The sequence below is a fragment of the Saccostrea echinata genome, unplaced genomic scaffold (genome assembly GCF_033153115.1).
Source record: "Saccostrea echinata isolate AGI-Se365-2 ecotype Australia unplaced genomic scaffold, CSIRO_AGI_Sech_v1 ptg000045l, whole genome shotgun sequence".
Taxonomy (NCBI): domain Eukaryota; kingdom Metazoa; phylum Mollusca; class Bivalvia; order Ostreida; family Ostreidae; genus Saccostrea; species Saccostrea echinata.
This window is the reverse complement of record NW_026889794.1, coordinates 1,168,991-1,187,979: the sequence shown is the minus strand read 5'-3', so window position 1 is coordinate 1,187,979 and position 18,989 is coordinate 1,168,991. Positions and strand designations below refer to the sequence as shown.

The window sequence follows — 18,989 nt, the reverse complement described above, 5'->3', positions numbered from 1 at the left end:
GTTCAAATATATATCCTGGTACACACAGTCCACTTAGAAACATTAGTTATGTCAAGGTTTTAAGATGGTAAGACTTAAACATCATACATTTCAGATTCAAAAAAACAATACAACTCATCAATACTTTTGGTAGTTGTGCAGGAGCTATGGCTTCTTTATAATATTTCCTTTTTGATTATTTTATGTACATTTTATCTTCAACAATCCTCTATATTAAACCAGGTCACACTGTTACAATATTATGACAATGTAAGTATAAACACTTTTTGTATCCTTTCAATGTTTTCAGCTGCACCTATATACTTATTGCAAAACTAGTTTTAAAAAATTGGCTAGTAGGACTTCACTAGTCTAGTGAAATGCTGCAGTTTCAAATAGTTGATTTAATTTATTTTGCACTAGATCTGGTCAGCCCTTATTATCAAAGTTTAAATTTCAATCTTATTGCATTTATTAGGTCACCTGAGTCACTCAGGTGACTATTGCTATCTGTTTTTGTCCGTCGTCTTTCGTCGGTCGTAAACTTTTGAACATTTTCATCTTCTTCTCTGGAACCACTGAACCAATTTCAACAAATTTTGGCATAAAACATCTATGAGTAAAGGGGAAAATAAATTGTAAAATTCATGGTCCCTGCTCCAATGGGGCCTTAGGGGTGGGGCTAAAACCATCAAAATTAATGCAATCTTTCAAATTCTTATTTTTTTTTTACTTATAAACATAAGGAGGTCAAACTATTGGCATGATTGTAATAAGCATTGAGCCCTCTACCAAAATTATGAAATTCATAGCCCCAGAGTCTGCGGTTCTGGTGCTAGGGTGGGACTCTGTTGAATATATAGTGAAAACGCATTTTTCATTTTAAAAAATCGTCTCCTCTCTCTTGGGTATTAAGCTAACAAACTAAATGCATAGTTATCATGATCAAGGGCGCCTCTTTCAAAATTGTGAATTTCATGGCCCCTGGGTCAGGGGTTCTGGTTTTCAGGCGGGGCTCTTATGATTTTAGTGAAAATGCATTAATTCTTCGAAAATCTTCTCCTCTCCTCTGGGGGTATTAAGCCGATGAACTAAGTGCATAGTTATGATGAGCAAGGGTGTTTCCAAAATTGTGAGATTCTTGACCCCTGGGTCAGGGTTTTGGGCAGGGTTCTGTTAATTATATACCGAAAATATTTGGTTTTAATGAGCAAAGCATGCTCAAAGTCGGATTCTTGCCTTTAAGGCAGTATGAAAGATTGACATAAAGATTATTTATGTAGCAAAATAGCCAATTGCACAGAGTAGTGTGTACTGTGGCCCCCTGATTGTCAGTTGATGAGTTATTGTCAAGTAAAGTGATGGAGACAACAAATTAGTTGGTGAAAAAGTTGTTTTAGACTTGATCAAAAGTCCATTAAACATTAAAAAAAATAGGTGCAGAGCAAACACGGACCTCCAAAACATCATATTCCATACTCCATATCAGCAAGGTACATGTATGTAGATTTGAAAATAAAATATGAATGTCCATAATATAATATTTATTCAGAATTTAATTGATTACAATTTAGGCATTATGATCCGATGGATATCCTCTGCTATCTCTAAAGCTCGTACTGTCCTAGCTTTCATTTCCTGGTCTATCTTACCACTAACTATCTCGTCCATAAACTTGTGGAAATCTTGCATGAATAAACCTGTGCAAAAAATGTGATAAAAAAATAATTACAAAGACAATAAAATGTAAAGTAAAATAAAGTCTCCCTTTACTAGCTATCAAAAACCATCAACATTTACGTAGTTTGGATCCCCTTTTTCCGATTAAAAAAAGGGGGGGGTTCTTTTGCAAAAAATATTTGGATTAATGTTAGAATAAATGTGTATAGTAAATGTGATTTTAAAAAAAATAACACATTCAATTCTTTTATTGGGTATGGTACCTGGCTTTGCCCCTGGTGTTTTTGTAGGTCTTAGGTTAAGTTCGCTCCCATCCTGAAGTTGAAACACAATGGATTTTTCTCTCCCGTCACAATCCTTCGATCGGTTTAGCGTGATGGTGACTGTTCTGTAATATAATGACATCATTTAGACTAGAATTGATGCAGAATTTCAAATAATGGATAATTAATTCATAAAAAATACCGTAAAGGCCTTCAGTTCGCTAGCTGTCATTCGACTGACATACTGCATGGGTCTTGGGTACTAAAATAATCAATATCAACAAATTTTCGCAACACCCTATTTTCGCGAGTTAGGTGTTGGGTAATTATAATCAAGAAAAAACTTTTCACACACTTACTTTTTTGCGGAATATACTAGTAATCTCTGATAATACAAAATAGGCAAAAATGAAATTTTCGCGATATGAAGGTCTCGCGCAATAGCGCAAAAATAAAGTTCTCGCGAATGAAAAGTGATTGACAGGAAAATAAAAGAATAAAAAAAAAATACGCCCAGTATGTCAGTCGAAGCATATAAGGCGATCTAAAAACCTGTGATAAAAAGTTATAGTTATCTTTGAGTACATCACCTTTTATCTGGGGTTTCTAAATGAGCCACCGCCTCAAAGCTGGACCCTGTGTTACTAAAGGAGCCACCCACAGCTTTTACGTCACCACATAGATGACAGGCAGTTTCTACCAGCCCAATGTTACATACAAACGGTGGCCCTGAATTCTCGTGATCCTCAATCCATCCATTATACCTTCCTTAAACAAATTATAAATATCAAAATATTTTACAGTGTATTAATGAAAAGAAATTGAGAAAGAAAAACTGAAAAAGTTCATTTTCTTATTTTTACAAGTTCCTATCAAAACATTGCTTTAAAAATTAGAAAAATCATGGGGAATTTTTTCTGATTATAGTATGCACTTTAATTCATTCTTTACCAGTTATCATCTTTATCATCATAAAGTGAAGTGAATAAGATAAGTAATTTGTTGTATTCGAAAATGAAATCTATTTAGCACACGTTGTATGAATTTAAATGTACCAACCTTTCAGTAAAATGTCACAGTGTTTCCATGGAATAGAACTGTTATCAAGCTGTTCTTTGTAGTTGTTTAACAAACCAATATTTTCCTCGTGAAGAATAACACCTACATTTACGTAAATATTTAGACGTTAAAAAAGGTTACCGAATACAGTTATATTGAGTGACTTTAATTCGTAGTAAATTGCAGCAACTTGCCTTTCTTTTCAGCTAATTCGAAAAAATCCTTAGCAACGCTGGAGGACAAAGCTAATGGAAACTCACAAAGGACATGTTTCCCTTTCTCTATACCGCTCCTATCATAATCAAATACAAAGTAAACTTGCCTATAAGCATCAACATTTTCAGAATTAACAAGAAGTCTGTGAGCCAATGCTCACTAGTAATACCCCCGCTCTGATACACTCTGATGTGAATATACACAACTTCAGTTATGGACAGACACAGGGATGAACAGGAAGTTGACACCAATTTCGTACAAAAAAGAATCGCATCATATGGCATTCCTCAACAGAGTGTGAAAAAATTTCATGCATCTGCAATAAGTAGTTACTGAGAAAACTGAGACGAAAATTTGTTATGTATGGTACGGACAGACGCACGGATAAACAGGAAGTTGATCATGGATTCGTACAAAAATAAATCTCACCATATGGCATGCCTAAGCAGTGTGCTAAAATTTCAAGCATCTATGATGAGTAGTTGCTGAGAACACTGCGACGAAAAAATTGTTACGGACAGACAGACACACGCACATACAGACAGACACACAAGGGTAAAACAGTATACCCTCCTTTCCTTCGGAGCGGGGATATAATAAAAAGGGTACTGGAGATCGATTATTATAAACACAGAAAAAATGTACATGCTTGTATAGGCATAATAGTGTCGCTTTTATGTACGTGTATATGGACATAACAAATATATATATATATATATATATATATATATATATATATATATATATATATATATATATGTATATTCGCTTTTATGTATATGGACATAACAAAATTTTATACTCTATACTTGTCAGATAAATTTTTTTTCATAAGAATTGTTCCTAGAAAAAAAAAAATCAGTTATAATTAATACTGAACGAGCCACTGCTTATTGTCATCAGAATGTCAAAATTGACGTGGTAACTCAGACCTGTAGGAAACAATTTCAGCTTGGAAAGGAGGAGACAATAGAATTTCCTTGACAAAACGGGGGGGGGGGGGGGGGGGGGCAGACGCTATTACTGAGGTTGCACAGCCGTAGATTATCTTTATTTTCTATTTTATATTTTGGCAAATATAATATGGAACCCCCTCCCCCGGACCCGTTCCTATGGGCCCGTATATCTTACAGTTAAATTTCCAAACCAACAGATCATTAAATTAACCTGACTAGTCGCTCATGTAATCCATTTTCTGTACAGATCAATATAGCATCAATGTCTTTTCCGTCAAAAACCTCGCTTTCCACCAACTGTTGAGCACCCTCGATCTCTAAACTGCGTCTGTATGCCGAAAAAAAGGTAATAATTAACCTCATACATTTTCTTCTAAAAAGAATGAAATTACAATTATTCAAATGCATATAAAAATGCTTTTGATCGAACTAAGAATATGAGAGAGAGAGAGAGAGAGAGAGAAACCTTGAGACAAATCCTTTCAAACACCACTGTATCTTGTTGTATGACGTACTGTTTGTTAAATCTCTCACGCGAACACGTCCCGCCGTGCCTAAACCGATGACTGCGATTCCATAAACTTTACTACTCATATCTCTAGATGAAAAAAAAAATTAAATGTCAAACAAATATCTACATCATTTTACAAGACTGTATAAAATCTACACAAATAGTTTACTATTGACATAAAGGTGTTGCCATACACTTTTGTTTCATAACATTGAAATACGGAAGCAAAATATGCACGTGTTTTTTTTTTAACAATAATGAAAAAACAGTTGCATGTTTTTCTTTGTTTCAGATATATAAAACTAATGATTTTTTTCTAATCTCTGTGACACTCACCCTGAAACCGTGATGAATTATTAGTATCTCCACAAAAAAACCCGTGCAAGAAACTCAAGGCCACGTATCACGTGCTTCGCTGTATGTTATGAAATGAGCATTCGCAAGGGTTACTGCGTTGGGGATACGACTCTTTACGATAGAACAAAACTGTACAATTTTCTATTTTTTAAAAATATCAATTAAACTAAAGGAAACGTATGTTCTTTATCGCAAGTGTACGGATCTATGGTCAGCGGTAAGGATCAGTATTTGATAGATAGAAAATGTGATCGGAGACAGCTTCTGTGATCGGTCCCATGACTACAATGTCATTTTCTTTGCATTACGAAAAACAAAATGCCTTTATGACGACATGATTTACATCCTACTTACAATTTACGATTTTTATATGTGCAGCATTTATTTATTTAGCTTTTGTTCCCTGAAATATTTTTTTTGTTTAATTTTCCTTAAAAATAATAAATTTGATACCTATTGTGAAATGTGCGTGATTCCAGTGACCCATCTTTTCCTTTGGAACTACAGTTTTGACACTTTCTAAGATTTTTGAAATTACTTTTAGAAAAGGAATCATTCTTGGTAATATAGCAGTAATTTTCCCGGCTGTCGTTTTTCTATGTGTGGCGGTCAGACGGATTCGATCGCCGGTGGCCATACAGCTCAGTTGGTAGAGCACCTGACTGGAGATTCAGGGGGCACGGATTCGATCGCCGGTGGCCAGATAGCTCAGTTGGTAGAGCACCTGACTGGAGATTCAGGGGGCCCGGGTTCGAATCCCGGTCTGGTCCGCTGCATTTTTCTCCTCTCCCGTTACATATGTAAACAACTTGATGTATCATTTTCACGACCAATCATGGTCCTGACGGCAAAATACGAGTACTGTAAGAGAGTTTACATGTAGGTATATATATAGGTACAAAAGTTTACTCGTACATACATGAAAAAGTTTATATGTAGTAATAAACATAGTGATGGGGGACATCTATCCTTCCGGGAATACCCATCTCTAATCCGAAACTCCTCCTATACCACTGAATAACATTTAACGAGACTTTCACAGAATCTTTGTTACATAGCATGCATAGTGCTATTCGTTGATCGAACACATATTTGGGGGGTTTTCCATAGCAAAACATGCACTTTGCCATTATATTCTTATGGGAGCGGGGGAGTGTCATTTTATGAGCTCAATGCTCACGGTACCTCTAGTTTTTATACTCCCCCGCTTGAAAGCGGGGGGTGTATAGCGATAGGGTTACTCGTCATTACCGTCCGACCGTAAAGCTTTGGGTACCCATTTCTTATCCGCAACTCCTCTCATTCCACTGAATAAAATTTAATGAGACTTTCACAGAATCTTTGTTACATACATGCCATTGTACACCAATTTTTCTTTTGATCGACATATATATCGGGTTTCGAATGGCAAAACATAGACACTGTCATTCTCTTTATAATATTGGGGGTACTCACCTCCAACCCGCAACTATTTCTATACCACTGAATAAAAATTAATGATACTTTCACAGGATCTTCATTGCATGGTGTTGTCTTTTATTTATTTTCAATCTAAAGTTAAAAATGATTACATGAAATCATTTTCAACTTTAGATTGAAATTAACAAAAGAGAGTGTTATTGTATTGTTAAACCTCCTTTTTACTTTTTGATTGGACACACATTTCGGGTTTGCGATATAGCAAAACATGGACGCTGCCATTCTTTTTATATAATCGGGAGTATCCATCTCTTATCTGCAACTCTTCCTACCACTGAATAAAATTTGATACTTTCGCAGAATCTTTATTTCACGGAGTCATTGTACACATTCTAACTTTAGTTTTTTGATTGGACACATATTTCAGGTTTTCCATAGCAAAACATGGACACTGCTATTCTTTCTATAATGTCAGGGGTACCCATCTCTTATCTGCAACTCCTCCTATACCACTGAATAAAATTTAATGAGACTTTCACAGAATCTTTTTTATATAGTGCCACTGTGCTCCTGCTACTTTATGTTTTGATTGGACAGATATTTGGGTTTCCAATAGGAAAAATGGACTTTGTCATTATACATATATGGAAGCGGGGGTATCATTTTGTGAGTTCAGTGCTCACAGTACCTCTAGTTTTTTTTACTTTTTAAATTTTTTTTTGTAAACTAACACACGTTTTTTGAAAAGGGAGGGTGAGAGGAAGGGTTGTGGACCACCATAAAATACATGCCATTCTGAATTATAGTACAAATAATTAAATGTTAACGTAGGACCCCTTCCCCTCCTTGCACCTGCATTATTTGCATGCGTTCATGGATCAAATAATAGATCACTGAATATGGATAAAATCACATGATTTTATAAGAAAATACTCAATTAAAAGTCTTCCTGTGTACAGTACATATTCAAGTGCATAATTTGACAATGCAAATATTGTAGCATCACATTAATTAAATGGCAATTAAAACTTTCTCATTCTTTGTTAGACCAAATAAGTTTTGGAGGATTTTGTGATCTGTCAAACTAACTGATCAAACTGTTGTATTCTGCCGACTTTAGACAGATGGACAACAGTTTGTTTTCAAAAGCTTAACTGTTTGACTCATAGGTACTTGACATTTAAAAAATAATCTTTATGATAAAAAAAAATCTTTACTATATTTAAAGTATAGCATTCTAAGAAAATGTTTAAAATGTCAAGTACCTGTGGTTTAAATGTTAAGAAATTTAAGCTCCTCCCTTGAAATATAAAAGTTTATTTTAATGCATGTACAAGAAAACATTAATGTGCATAAAATCATTGCATGGCAAGACAAAAACAAAACAAAATAATAATAACTTCAACTAATTCATTTAATAACATCAAACAAACAAAAGTAACACATGCAAGGTCCTTGTACTTTCAGTTGTAAAAGAGATACGAAATGAAGAGGTTCACTTATCAGGTCTCTGACAATAACAAGGGGTCATTGTATTCACTAATCTTTTTCTTTAGTTGAAGGTTGACTATCATGAAATTGAGGCTGTCCTTGACACAGATTCAGGTGTAGCTGTATAGTTCACAAGACTGCTGTGGTATAATGGCTCTCCAAACAAAGTCTGGGAATTTGCAGATAAAATCTGAAAACATATTGAAGTTGACCATGAATTGTTTTCATTATATTCACTTATTACTAATTACATAAAATAAGAATGATTTCATTTATCTAGATGTAGATATTGTCAGTAAGCATTGTCTGTTAGCAATGAAAAGTCAAACTTGGATCAGAATACTCCCATATGGTTATCAATAAGAATGGTACCAAGCAAGAAAAGTTTATCAGAATTCTAGTTTGAACATACCTTAACCACAACATAATCTCCTAAAGCTATGTTCTTCAAACAGCTCCCTCCGTCAGAACTAGGAATGGGGTTGTTGGGAATTATAACTTTTATACTGCCATCATTTCTTCCCCACATATCACTGCTAGATCTCTTGCTAGTCTGCAAGATATGCATTCAGGTAATAAAAAACTTGCCAGACCTAGACCTAATTTTTTTTTTCATTCCTCTAAAATAAAGTGATCATTGAACATAAACTGACATTGAAAATTTATAGGGTAGTTTCAATTAATTCTACATTTAGTTGTGTCATACAGCTTGAACAATTTCTCTGTGTTCCAGATGCTTTGCATTCTGAAGTATTTTGTTTTCGTACTAACATCAATGCAACTTGCATCAAGGGTCATTAATTTATTATCAACATTGTCGGAAATACCAATATAAAATTGTTATGCATGATTACAGGATAGATAGATTGTACTTGTAAATCCAACCTAAAGAAAACACTCTAGCAAACAAGGACAAGCTAAATGGCTAATTCCTGGACAACATTAAAGATTCCAAAGCATTGTAGTCTTGATTACGTATTTCATATTTTTACCCCCTCTATGAGAACAAGCTGTTCCTGGCCTATCTGAGATTGGTTCAATCCTAGCATTCCTTTCCTGGCACAGTCTATCACTTCCTGTGTCCTCTGTAGTTTCACAGACTGTGGAACTGTGTCTTTTAAATGATGGTGGGCATGAGTTTTCTGTAATGAAAAATGATTTTCCAATTCTAACAATACTTGTGAAAGGACAATAGACAATAGTTTATTCTCATAAACTGTAACGACAGTATAGAGAGGATAGTTGGTCAGAAGTTATAAATACATGTATAGATTTCCTAGAAGAGATTTTTGTCAATAGAACAAGGGATAAACTCCATAATTACACACTTTAAAAGTAAATAGGTCTGTATTGAATTTAATACTATCAATTAATTCTTTCTATTGCCATTAGGAACATTCACCTGGAACTAGAATATGTCTTTAACAACAAGAGTTCAGATCAAAAGCAAAGTGTCATACCTGCCTCATGCTGTATGGGAACTGATACACATACTGGTACCCGACTTCCTCAATGAGGGACAAAGTGTCTTGGTGATCCTCCTCTGTTTCTCCACAGAACCCCACAATAAAATCGCTAGTTAATGACACATCTATTAAAAAAAAACACATTGATACAAGTAGTTAAAAAATATTTGCCCCCTCTCTTTTCCCACCTCTATCTTGCAAGCATGAAGATATACCCAAAGCTCACCCAAAACACAAAATTAAAATCTTTAACAGCAATATCTCCATGAATACCTCTGTAACAAGAGACCCAGGGGCCACATCGCTCACCTGAGCACTCTGGGTAGGAAAAAGAAGAAATCAGTTCAGTCTTGAAAAGTTTTGATATAAAAGTGGTTCGAGATGGGGGGGGGGGGGGGTTTTGATTTGAACTAACTTGAATCTATACTTCATCATAGGGATGCTTTTGAATTAATATGACAAATAATGGCTTTGCTGTTCTTAAGAAGATAATTTTTATTGATATATCATTTGTATTCCATTGTATAACTATGATCCCCTGTTATGGCCCCTCTATTCTCCTAGGGGGTCATGATTTGAACAAAATTTGAATCTACATTACCCGAGAATGCTTCCATTTAAATATAACTAATTATGGCTTTGCTGTTCTTGAGAAGAAGACTTTTACAGATTTTTTCTATGTATTCCTATGTAAAACTTTGATCTCCCATTGTGGCCCCATCCTACCCCTGGGGGTCATGATTTGAACAAACTTGAATCTACACTACCTGAGGATCCTTCCATATAAATATGACCAATCATGGCTTTGCTGTTCTTGAGAAGAAGATTTTTAAAGATTTTTCCTATATATTTTTAGGTAAAACTTTGATCGCCCATTGTGGCCCCACCCTACCCCCAGGGGTCATGGTTTGAACAAATTTAAATCTACACTACCTGAGGATGCTTCCATATAAGTTTCATGTTTTCAAGCATAGTGGTTCTTGAGAAGAAGATTTTTAAATGATGCCATTAATTTTTCATGAATTCATAATTATCTCCCCTTGGAAGAAGGCGTGGACCTTCATTTGAAGAAACTTGAATCCCCTTTACCCAAAGATACTTTGTGGCAAGTTTGGTTGAAATTGGCCCAATGGTTCTTGAGAAGAAGATGAAAATGTGAAAAGTTTACGACAACGCCAACAACGACAATAACGACAGACAACGGACAAATTTTGTTCAGAAAAGCTCACTTGAGCCTTTGGCTCAGGTGAGCTAATAATATCCAAAACTGGTAAACACTGTTTTGTTTGAAACTTTGACTTACCTGGTATTATTTCTCTGATGTGGTGAACTAAGTCTAAATAAGCTTCCCTTGTGTGTCTAAAAATCAATTTCAGAATAGTCATCAAAATTATACATCTTGATCTTGCAGTATCCATATCATAACTGAGGCTTAGCAATGTTTATACAAGATTAAAACAGTTTATTGTACTCTTTCCTCATTGTGTGAAATATTTTTTATATACTAATCATTCTAAAATTAAGTAGTTTTTACCCTACCCTCTTCTCATTGCGTGAAGTATTGCTGTACTTCCACTCTGGGCTGGTAAATGGATCTTGTTGCAGATATTGGTTCGATCTCGGATCAAATACAGCACCTACAAAAGTTATTTCCCCTTAGTAAACCCTGGAATTTATCTGTCAACTTGACTAGAACTGTCCCAGTGGAACTTATATCCCTCTAACAATCATTTAGCTTAAATTGGGGCATATCTGAACACTGCATGTATGCATACACTCTCTTAATCTGGAATATTTCTCATTGTCCCTTGTCTTAGGAAAAGAATGCTTGAATTTTTTTTCTAGAATATCAAATACAAAAAAAAAGGAATAATTGAAATATCCCCTCCAACTTTGTTTTGAGGGGGATAATAAAAGCTATACTGCAGGTTACCACATAACAATGCATACCTCATCTGGAAAATCTTTTGGGTGTGGAGAAGTGAAGCGGATCCTCATACCTGGGTCAATCTGAGACACCTGGTCCAGGAGATGACTGAACCTCCTCCCTCCAGGTTTTAGTTTGTAAATTGTCTTAAAACCTTTACTTAACACCTCAGACTGAGGCTCAGTGCAAGGTAGTCCCCCGTAATGCACTTCCTCTGTTTTGTCACAATAACTATTCACATTTTGTCCCAGTAATGTAATTTCTTTGATACCCTGTAATGTATCAGTTAAGGAAACATTAAATTTCAACAGATAAAAAATAATGCATTCCTCAAAACTTTTTGCTTCTGAGAAAAATTGAAAAGTAATACAATTGTTGAAAGCAGTATCTTGCACGACAGAGACAAGTACTCTGACATAAAGAACATAAGAACATTGAATGAAGATCATATAAGCATAGGGAAAAAAAAAAATTAAAAATATAGAATCAACAATCGCAGCCTATAGATTTTACAGAATAGATTTGCTATCAAGCACAGATGATTTTCTTTAAAGCCTTGGCCTTCATGTCATACCACTTCTCTGATGCAATATCAGATGCAAAATGTACGACTTGTGACAGAAATAAGAAAAGTAAGGCTTAACCTTACTTCACATATAGACATGAAGAAGTTAGATACCTGATCTGACAGCATCCTGACCTCTTCCAGTATGGAGGATATAGGTCGACTTCTCTCCCTCCCTCTAGTGAAGGGTACAATACAGTAGGAACACATGTTGTTACACCCTCGAGTTATAGATCTGAAGGTAGAAAGAGTGGAAAATTAATTCTGATGTCTCTGTTATAAGCACTACTACTGTAAATCATGAAATTAAAATGCAAAAAAGTGCACTGATACATTTACATGTACGACACTTTTGTATTAGTCTTATACTGTTAGTGTATGAAGGTACGAAGTTGTTCTAAACAATCTTACATCTAAAAAAAAAAAATCATCACAGTGTACATATATTCTCTTTAAATTAAATGAGTTTATATCAATATTTAATGCCCATTCCCATAATTTGCATAATATAAAGGACAATACCTGGTATGCTTATTATGTCAACTAAGACTTACACAAATGCAGTTTTGGAATCTTCATTTATTCTAACAGGCATCACATCAGCATATGTCTCCTCTAGTGACAACATGACATTCACTGTAAAACAGTATTATATGTAGAATTTATTCCAAGCACCTTTCAAAATATGAATCAATTTAGAATTTAACTCTTTCAATCAAAGATTTACAAAACTTGATTTACTGATTAATAACTATTTTTGGTATGAAAATCTGTCTCTTCTAACATAAATATGTTCTGACAAAAGTTCTAGACAAGATTGACAATATACTTTCTTCAAATGTTGACAAAAGTATATACAATTTTGCCAAAAAGACTTCCGTGTAAAGTCTATCCAATACTAAAATGACTATCTCCATGCACAAATTGCATTATCTACAAATACATGTAAACAGAGAATCAGGGCTGTAACTTATTGTAACACTGACCAGCTGATTGTCTGGACTCTGGTGTCATTGCTAACAGTCGTGGCAGATCTCTGTAGGCATCAGGACCACAAACCAAGTCCACCATTTTCTCCTTGTCCAAAATCTTGTGTTTCAGTCTCTCAGCCATGCAACCTGTTAAAAAATAGGAAAAAATAGTGCTGCGGGGAAAAAAAGGTAGTTTATGACTCTGCATGGTACCCCCTTCTCTCTTGTCCTCTTTAAAAATGTTTTTCTTTTCCACATATCATAGATATTTTTGTACATCATTAAAATTACAAATTTCCAAATAGTTACCTTTAGAAGGTCATGGTAACATAAAAGAATAACTTCTCAAAAACTCTTAGGGGTGGAATCAGCCACTTGTGGTAATCAATTGTGAATGCTCTGCAATTCAATTTTCAAATAAAGTAAAAAGTAACCTAGAATCCCAATGCGCAATGGGTTCTTTTTCCCAGCCTTTCTCTTGAATCCTTTATATCTCTCTACCATATTCCAGATCTTCTGTTCAGCATTGTCTCTTATGGAACATGTCATCAGCAAAACTATATCAGCCTGAAAAAAGGATATATTGTATTTGCTAACTCAAGATTTTCCATTTCTTTCTTCTTGGTATTTTGTACAAAGCATAATTTGTCCTTATAAATGAGGTCTTCATGCTGAATGACAGATCATTTGCCAATATTTACATTTCCAAGTATGTTTCCTTAAGATTCTTTACAAATTAGAAGATTGTTCATTTTCTCATGAACTACCATGAGATGAGCAAGAGTATCTCCATTGTGACGTCATGATACCGTACTTGACGTCAAAACTATAGTGCAAACTGTTTTGCTTCAAAAATGACAGTTGAATGGCGTAACCTTTGGAAACTCATCAGAAAAATAATGTAAATATAAGATATGAATTTAATTTTTGAAGATTCATGAGGTACATGAACTACAACGCTTCACGCCGGCATATTTATCATGAAGCGCTAACGCGCTTCATGAAATATGCCGGCGCGAAGCGTCGTAGTTCATGTCCTCATGAATCTTCAAAAATTAAATTCATTTCTTAATTATAAAGCATTTTTTAAAAATGTCTCTCAACATTTTGAACTGGAAGAATGGGATTCCAATTCCAGATGTACATACTTAACTGCCATAACTTAAATGGGAAATCGGCAACATGTGTTCATAAAATAATTTACAGATTGCCTTATTAGACTTTTGTTCTTCATTGGACTTAAGAAGTTGATAGCAACTATTAGCTGCTTATGCTTGTGCATTATTTTTAGCTACAAGTGATGTATATGCTACCTCTTTCACAGATTCAGATTTGGAATATCCCTTATCTTTCAAAATACTCCAGGCTATTTCTGTATCATTGAAATTCATCTGGCATCCATATGTATCAAAGTATACTGAAATAGAAATGAAACATATCATTTACTGCTGTAAACTAATGTATCAAGCAAAGTATACTTCTTAGAGATTAAAATGTGAAAAGATCGAGAATATCTTTTTACAAAGTGGAGAGAAAATTGAGGGCCCCAAAATATCAATGTGTGCTAGCAAAACTTGTAAAGTTGGGGGCCCACATGGCCCCTGAGGTTTTAAATGTTATTTGCAACCCTGAGAGCCATCTGACCTGTACTGTAGACAGGTGGTGCTAATTGATTTACTTGGTTGTGTGGCCACCCTGATCAAGCGTACTTGACCATGACATTCAATCACTGTACTAAGTGAAAAGGAAGTAAGAAAAGGCACCAGTTTTGAACCCAGGCCCCCCAAACTTTGGACAGGTGCTTTATAACAGCAAACAAACCAGCCTGCTAGCCATAATCATCAATAATACAACTAGTATAAAATTTAGATATATTCTTTATCTGTCATTGAAATCTGGTTTTTAAGAAATCACTATGTTGAAAAATCATAATTAAACCTGCACAACAGGGATGGGGTAATCGTAATCGAGTAATCGTAATCGATTGTAATGATTACTTTTTTCAAGTAATCGACAGTAATCTGTAATCGAAGAGATTTTCGATTACTTGTAATTGTAATTTAATCGATTACAGCTAAAATTTTCAATGTAATTATAATTACTTTTGATTATTTTATACATAAATGGATGTTATTTTGGAGAATTATTTCCTTTCAGTATGTCACACATAAATATCAAATATAAACCACCTAGTGTAATGTTTGGATTTCCTAACTTTTATTATCATAAGTTTAATAATGTTCTCAATAAAATTTGCATTATAGACATACTGGTCTAGTATTAAATAATTCAGAAGTGTATTTCAACCATTTATTAATAAAAAAATACAGATTTTTTGTATGCATTTTACATTTGACCCACTGTCCTCTCGCTGCATGTCCTTTTTCATATTTCAAATATTGAAAAACTTTGTCTTGTAATAGAAAATTATAAATAGCAAAAACAGATTTAAGTGCTGTATTAAATATAAATAATTTGGTAAATAAACTACATTGTACTCGAAAAAAAGAAGAAGATGGGAATACTTATTCACATCTGAAAATGTTTAAACAACTTCAAACTTGTGTTTCAGTAACTTTAAAATTTGCAAAATCATTCTCATGTTTTCATTCAAAATTGTATCAGTGAGAGGTTTTAAGTGTCTGGAAGAGAGGGAGTAAGTGTCACTGTGTTTGCTTATCTTAATTGGCTAATTAATTGACTGAGACATCCCTGACTTGCAGATAATGAGGTGTAAACTGTGAACTACCTAGTGTTTAACTTTTATAATTCATAGTTCCATTGAAGACAAACAATATTATTAAAACAATTAATAGCTCTCAAAACACTTACTTCAATGCAGAATGAAATTGTGCTATTAGTTTAATTACTTAAAGACACATTTATTTTACATGTTTATTACTAAGAGTTCTAATTTACTTATTTTTTTAAAGAAGACACGTAAAAGAATGCTTAATGTGTACTGTCAACATACAGGCAGCCCAAATACTTCTAATGAAGTTATTCACAATAAAATAATATAAATAATTTTTGCAACAAGTCAAATCTGAATATGGAGGTTCAGATCCAAGGTTGAAAGGAATAATTATTTTCTTGGCATATTTTATTGTTGGAATCATGTCTCCACTTTCCATGGTAGAGAATCCCTCATTTGGGCATTTAGTGAGAATGTTAGCCAGAATAAAACTTTAAAAGAATCTGCACTGAAACTGCAGGAACACATTCAAACTTCAGTGGATATCATCAACATTACCATTTAAATATTGCTTTGATATTTGAAGGGATAAAAACTTGGAAGTAATCGATTATTAATCGATTACATTCCAAAGTAATCGATTACAATCAATTACAGGACAAAAATGAGTGTAATCGATTAATAATCGATTACACAAAATTCCTCTAAGTAATCGATTATTAATCGATTACATTTTTCAGTAATCATGCACATCCCTGCTGCACAAACCTTATCAGGTCCAGCACAATACCCTGATAAAGGTATATAGCTTGATAAAGCTATATAGCTTTATCAAGGTATTACAAATACCTTGATCAAGGTATTTTATGTCATGAAAATACAAAAAATAATCTTAAAAAAATTAAATTTAAAAGTCGAATTATGAGTTGTGGTCAGTGTGTTCACTAGTGCATGAAAAGTACTCAGGTATCAAAAAGACAGCATAAAAGAACGTCTCCTCGCAGGACATACTTTTATTCTGATTTCTTTGTGTTTGAGTACTTTACATGCATGAGTGAAATTACTGACAACAACTCAGAACTCGACTTTCAGTATTTATTTTTTTAGGATTTGTTTTTGTATTTTCATAACATAAACAGGGTTCTCATTAACGCAAGAATCTGCGTCCTAGAAGCAGCAAAATTACTTGGGATGCAAGGTTCTTAAAAATGATGCGTCCGCGGACTCGTGATCGGACGCGTCCTCGTTAGCGAGAAAATGCGGGTGATTTCGAAAACGGGGAATTTAGATGTTAGGATTTGTCAAAGAAATATTTAATCGAAACCTTCCTGTAACTATCATAAAGTTTATCCAAGAAACAACTTTTCTTATACTTACTTCTCTTTTTTTAAAACAGGGATTGATCATAAGATATTTCATGTTTATTAGTCCATAGTCATAATAGTGTCGCATGCCAAACTCCGACAGCTGTAAACACACTGCAGCTTTTTTTTAAAAACACTTTTGAATCTTGAGTGTTATCTACATGTATAGAAACCATAATTACTGCTTGTATACACAATGCGGCTTGATTATCTCGTGAATTTCACCCAGTGCAGACGACCGACAGGATTAGTTACGCCTCATTGCACATGACACCTGTGATTGTATACAGTCAACTTCTGGGTACTTGATTTTTTAGCTTTATAAATTTATGGCAATTGATTACGTGTGTATTTTAGAATATAGCTTGAATGCGTTACCAGTTTATATACTTGAATATGTTAATACTGCGTAAACAAACTGATAAAATGATAAAGATTTTTATTGATGTTTGGATGGAAGGATACTGCAATAATTTAGTTGGGACTCAACATAATTTTTCTGGGACGCATCAAATTTAGCTGGGACGCAACCTTCTCAGAAACCTTGAGTCCTGGGACTCAAGTTAGCAAAATCCTAGTGAGAACCCTGATAAAATACCTTGATCAAGGTATTCGCAGGTACGTTAAGGCTTCCCAGAGAATATTACAGTGTACTCTATGCCTTCACTTCTCTGAACTACAAATATATGACGTCATAATTGAAAATGACGTCAAGTCACTGCAAACTTGAGCTGTTATGATGGGGAGAGTGTCATAAACTTTACACCTTATTTCAATCTGCATATAAAGTGTCAAGAAAGCAGTGTAAAATAAACGTGTTTTAATCTTTTTTAAAAATCTTATATTTATCCGAATAGTTTAGATAACTTTGCTTTATTACTCTTGTTTAAAAGTCAGCGTGTTCCAAATATATATGAATATATACGTTTGACATTTACCCTTTTTTATACCCTTGGATAGAGGTAGAATTTATAATATGTGTATAAAAGAGCCTGGCGCAGGTGATTAATGAGGATTTATTTGAGATCTTTTGCGGAAATCTGTAAGAGGAGTTTCCTCTCTAACTGAATCTTGCTTGGGAAAAATGTGTGATGGCTTTGTTTTAATACAGATGACGATATTGAGTGGAAAATACCCTCAAATTTGTCGGTCAGTTGAATTTATTGTGAAATATTTTGTACCAGGGTAATAGTATAACTTTTCCCAAGCACATTTCGGGTTCACAAGGATGCTACGAGTTTACTTATGTGACAAAAAGTTAATAATAATTGAGTTAATCACCTGCGCCGAAGCGATTTATGTGAAACACTTCAAAAAAGTAGAAATGACCGTCACGTGATCAACGAGGTCATGTGATATCGTAACAAATACGTTTATATATAGCCTAGAGAACTCTCTATATAAATTGGCCGTACTTAAGTACATAACTTACAAATAAAAATAAAAATCGACCTTGCAATGCAGTCTTATTTTTTGAACGCATTTAAAGCTTCGAGAAGCCTTAACATTGCTGCGTTCGTAATACCTTGATAAAGCTATATAGCTTTATCAAGCTATATACCTTTATCAGGGTATTGTGCTGGACCTGCTTATACCGATATTTCTTACACACAGGGACCAGATCACTGCTGCATTGTAGTGCAATCATACCTTTTCTACCATGGCCAGAATAAACGTCCTCTTCTAAATACGGTACAGATTCTGTGTCCCCATACAAGTAATTTTCCTTTCCTTTACCGGAGTTCGCAACAAAGTGCTGAAAAGTGGGTCCTTGATTAAGTTTTTCACTAAAACTTGGTCTTTGGGAATCATGCGAATTGTATCTGCACACTACCCTTGCATACTGCAACTGATGGACTTGGCATGTTGTTTTAAGTGCGTTAAAATTGCAAAACAGAGCTTTGCAGTGTTTAAATTGCTTTGAACATGACATGATGATCCAGACTTTGTTGACATTCAGAGAGATGAAAAATCAGTGTGAAAATAAAGCTTTAATTGGGAAATTTGTATCTCGAACCCGACTTCTTTCAATTATTTAATTTGGTGTATTCTTTAAAAATTATAGAAATA

The 18,989-nt window shown here is 34.3% G+C and overlaps 2 protein-coding genes and 1 non-coding gene across 3 annotated transcripts; 1 reads left to right on the top strand and 2 right to left on the bottom strand.

The window, feature by feature from the left end:
- Positions 1–1,508: 1,508 nt before the first annotated feature.
- Positions 1,509–5,191, bottom strand: LOC133201561 (biliverdin reductase A-like). Its single transcript, XM_061337360.1, has 8 exons — positions 5,001–5,191; positions 4,620–4,751; positions 4,365–4,481; positions 3,176–3,273; positions 2,982–3,083; positions 2,513–2,690; positions 1,923–2,047; positions 1,509–1,679 (listed from the first exon to the last, which is right to left on the bottom strand). The coding sequence occupies exons 2-8, from the start codon at positions 4,745–4,747 to the stop codon at positions 1,543–1,545; spliced, it is 885 nt and encodes a 294-aa protein (XP_061193344.1). The 5' UTR covers positions 4,748–4,751; positions 5,001–5,191; the 3' UTR covers positions 1,509–1,542.
- A 527-nt stretch (positions 5,192–5,718) lies between these two features.
- Trnas-gga (transfer RNA serine (anticodon GGA)) lies at positions 5,719–5,791 on the top strand. Its single transcript has one exon. It is a non-coding gene; the product is annotated as a tRNA-Ser (tRNA).
- Positions 5,792–7,741: 1,950 nt separating this feature from the next.
- Positions 7,742–18,872, bottom strand: LOC133201859 (mitochondrial tRNA methylthiotransferase CDK5RAP1-like). The gene is made up of 13 exons (XM_061337657.1): positions 18,570–18,872; positions 14,174–14,277; positions 13,295–13,427; positions 12,876–13,007; positions 12,444–12,525; positions 12,004–12,124; positions 11,348–11,596; positions 10,937–11,034; positions 10,701–10,756; positions 9,392–9,522; positions 8,924–9,073; positions 8,344–8,484; positions 7,742–8,121 (listed from the first exon to the last, which is right to left on the bottom strand). The coding sequence occupies exons 1-13, from the start codon at positions 18,850–18,852 to the stop codon at positions 8,011–8,013; spliced, it is 1,791 nt and encodes a 596-aa protein (XP_061193641.1). The 5' UTR covers positions 18,853–18,872; the 3' UTR covers positions 7,742–8,010.
- Positions 18,873–18,989: the final 117 nt, after the last annotated feature.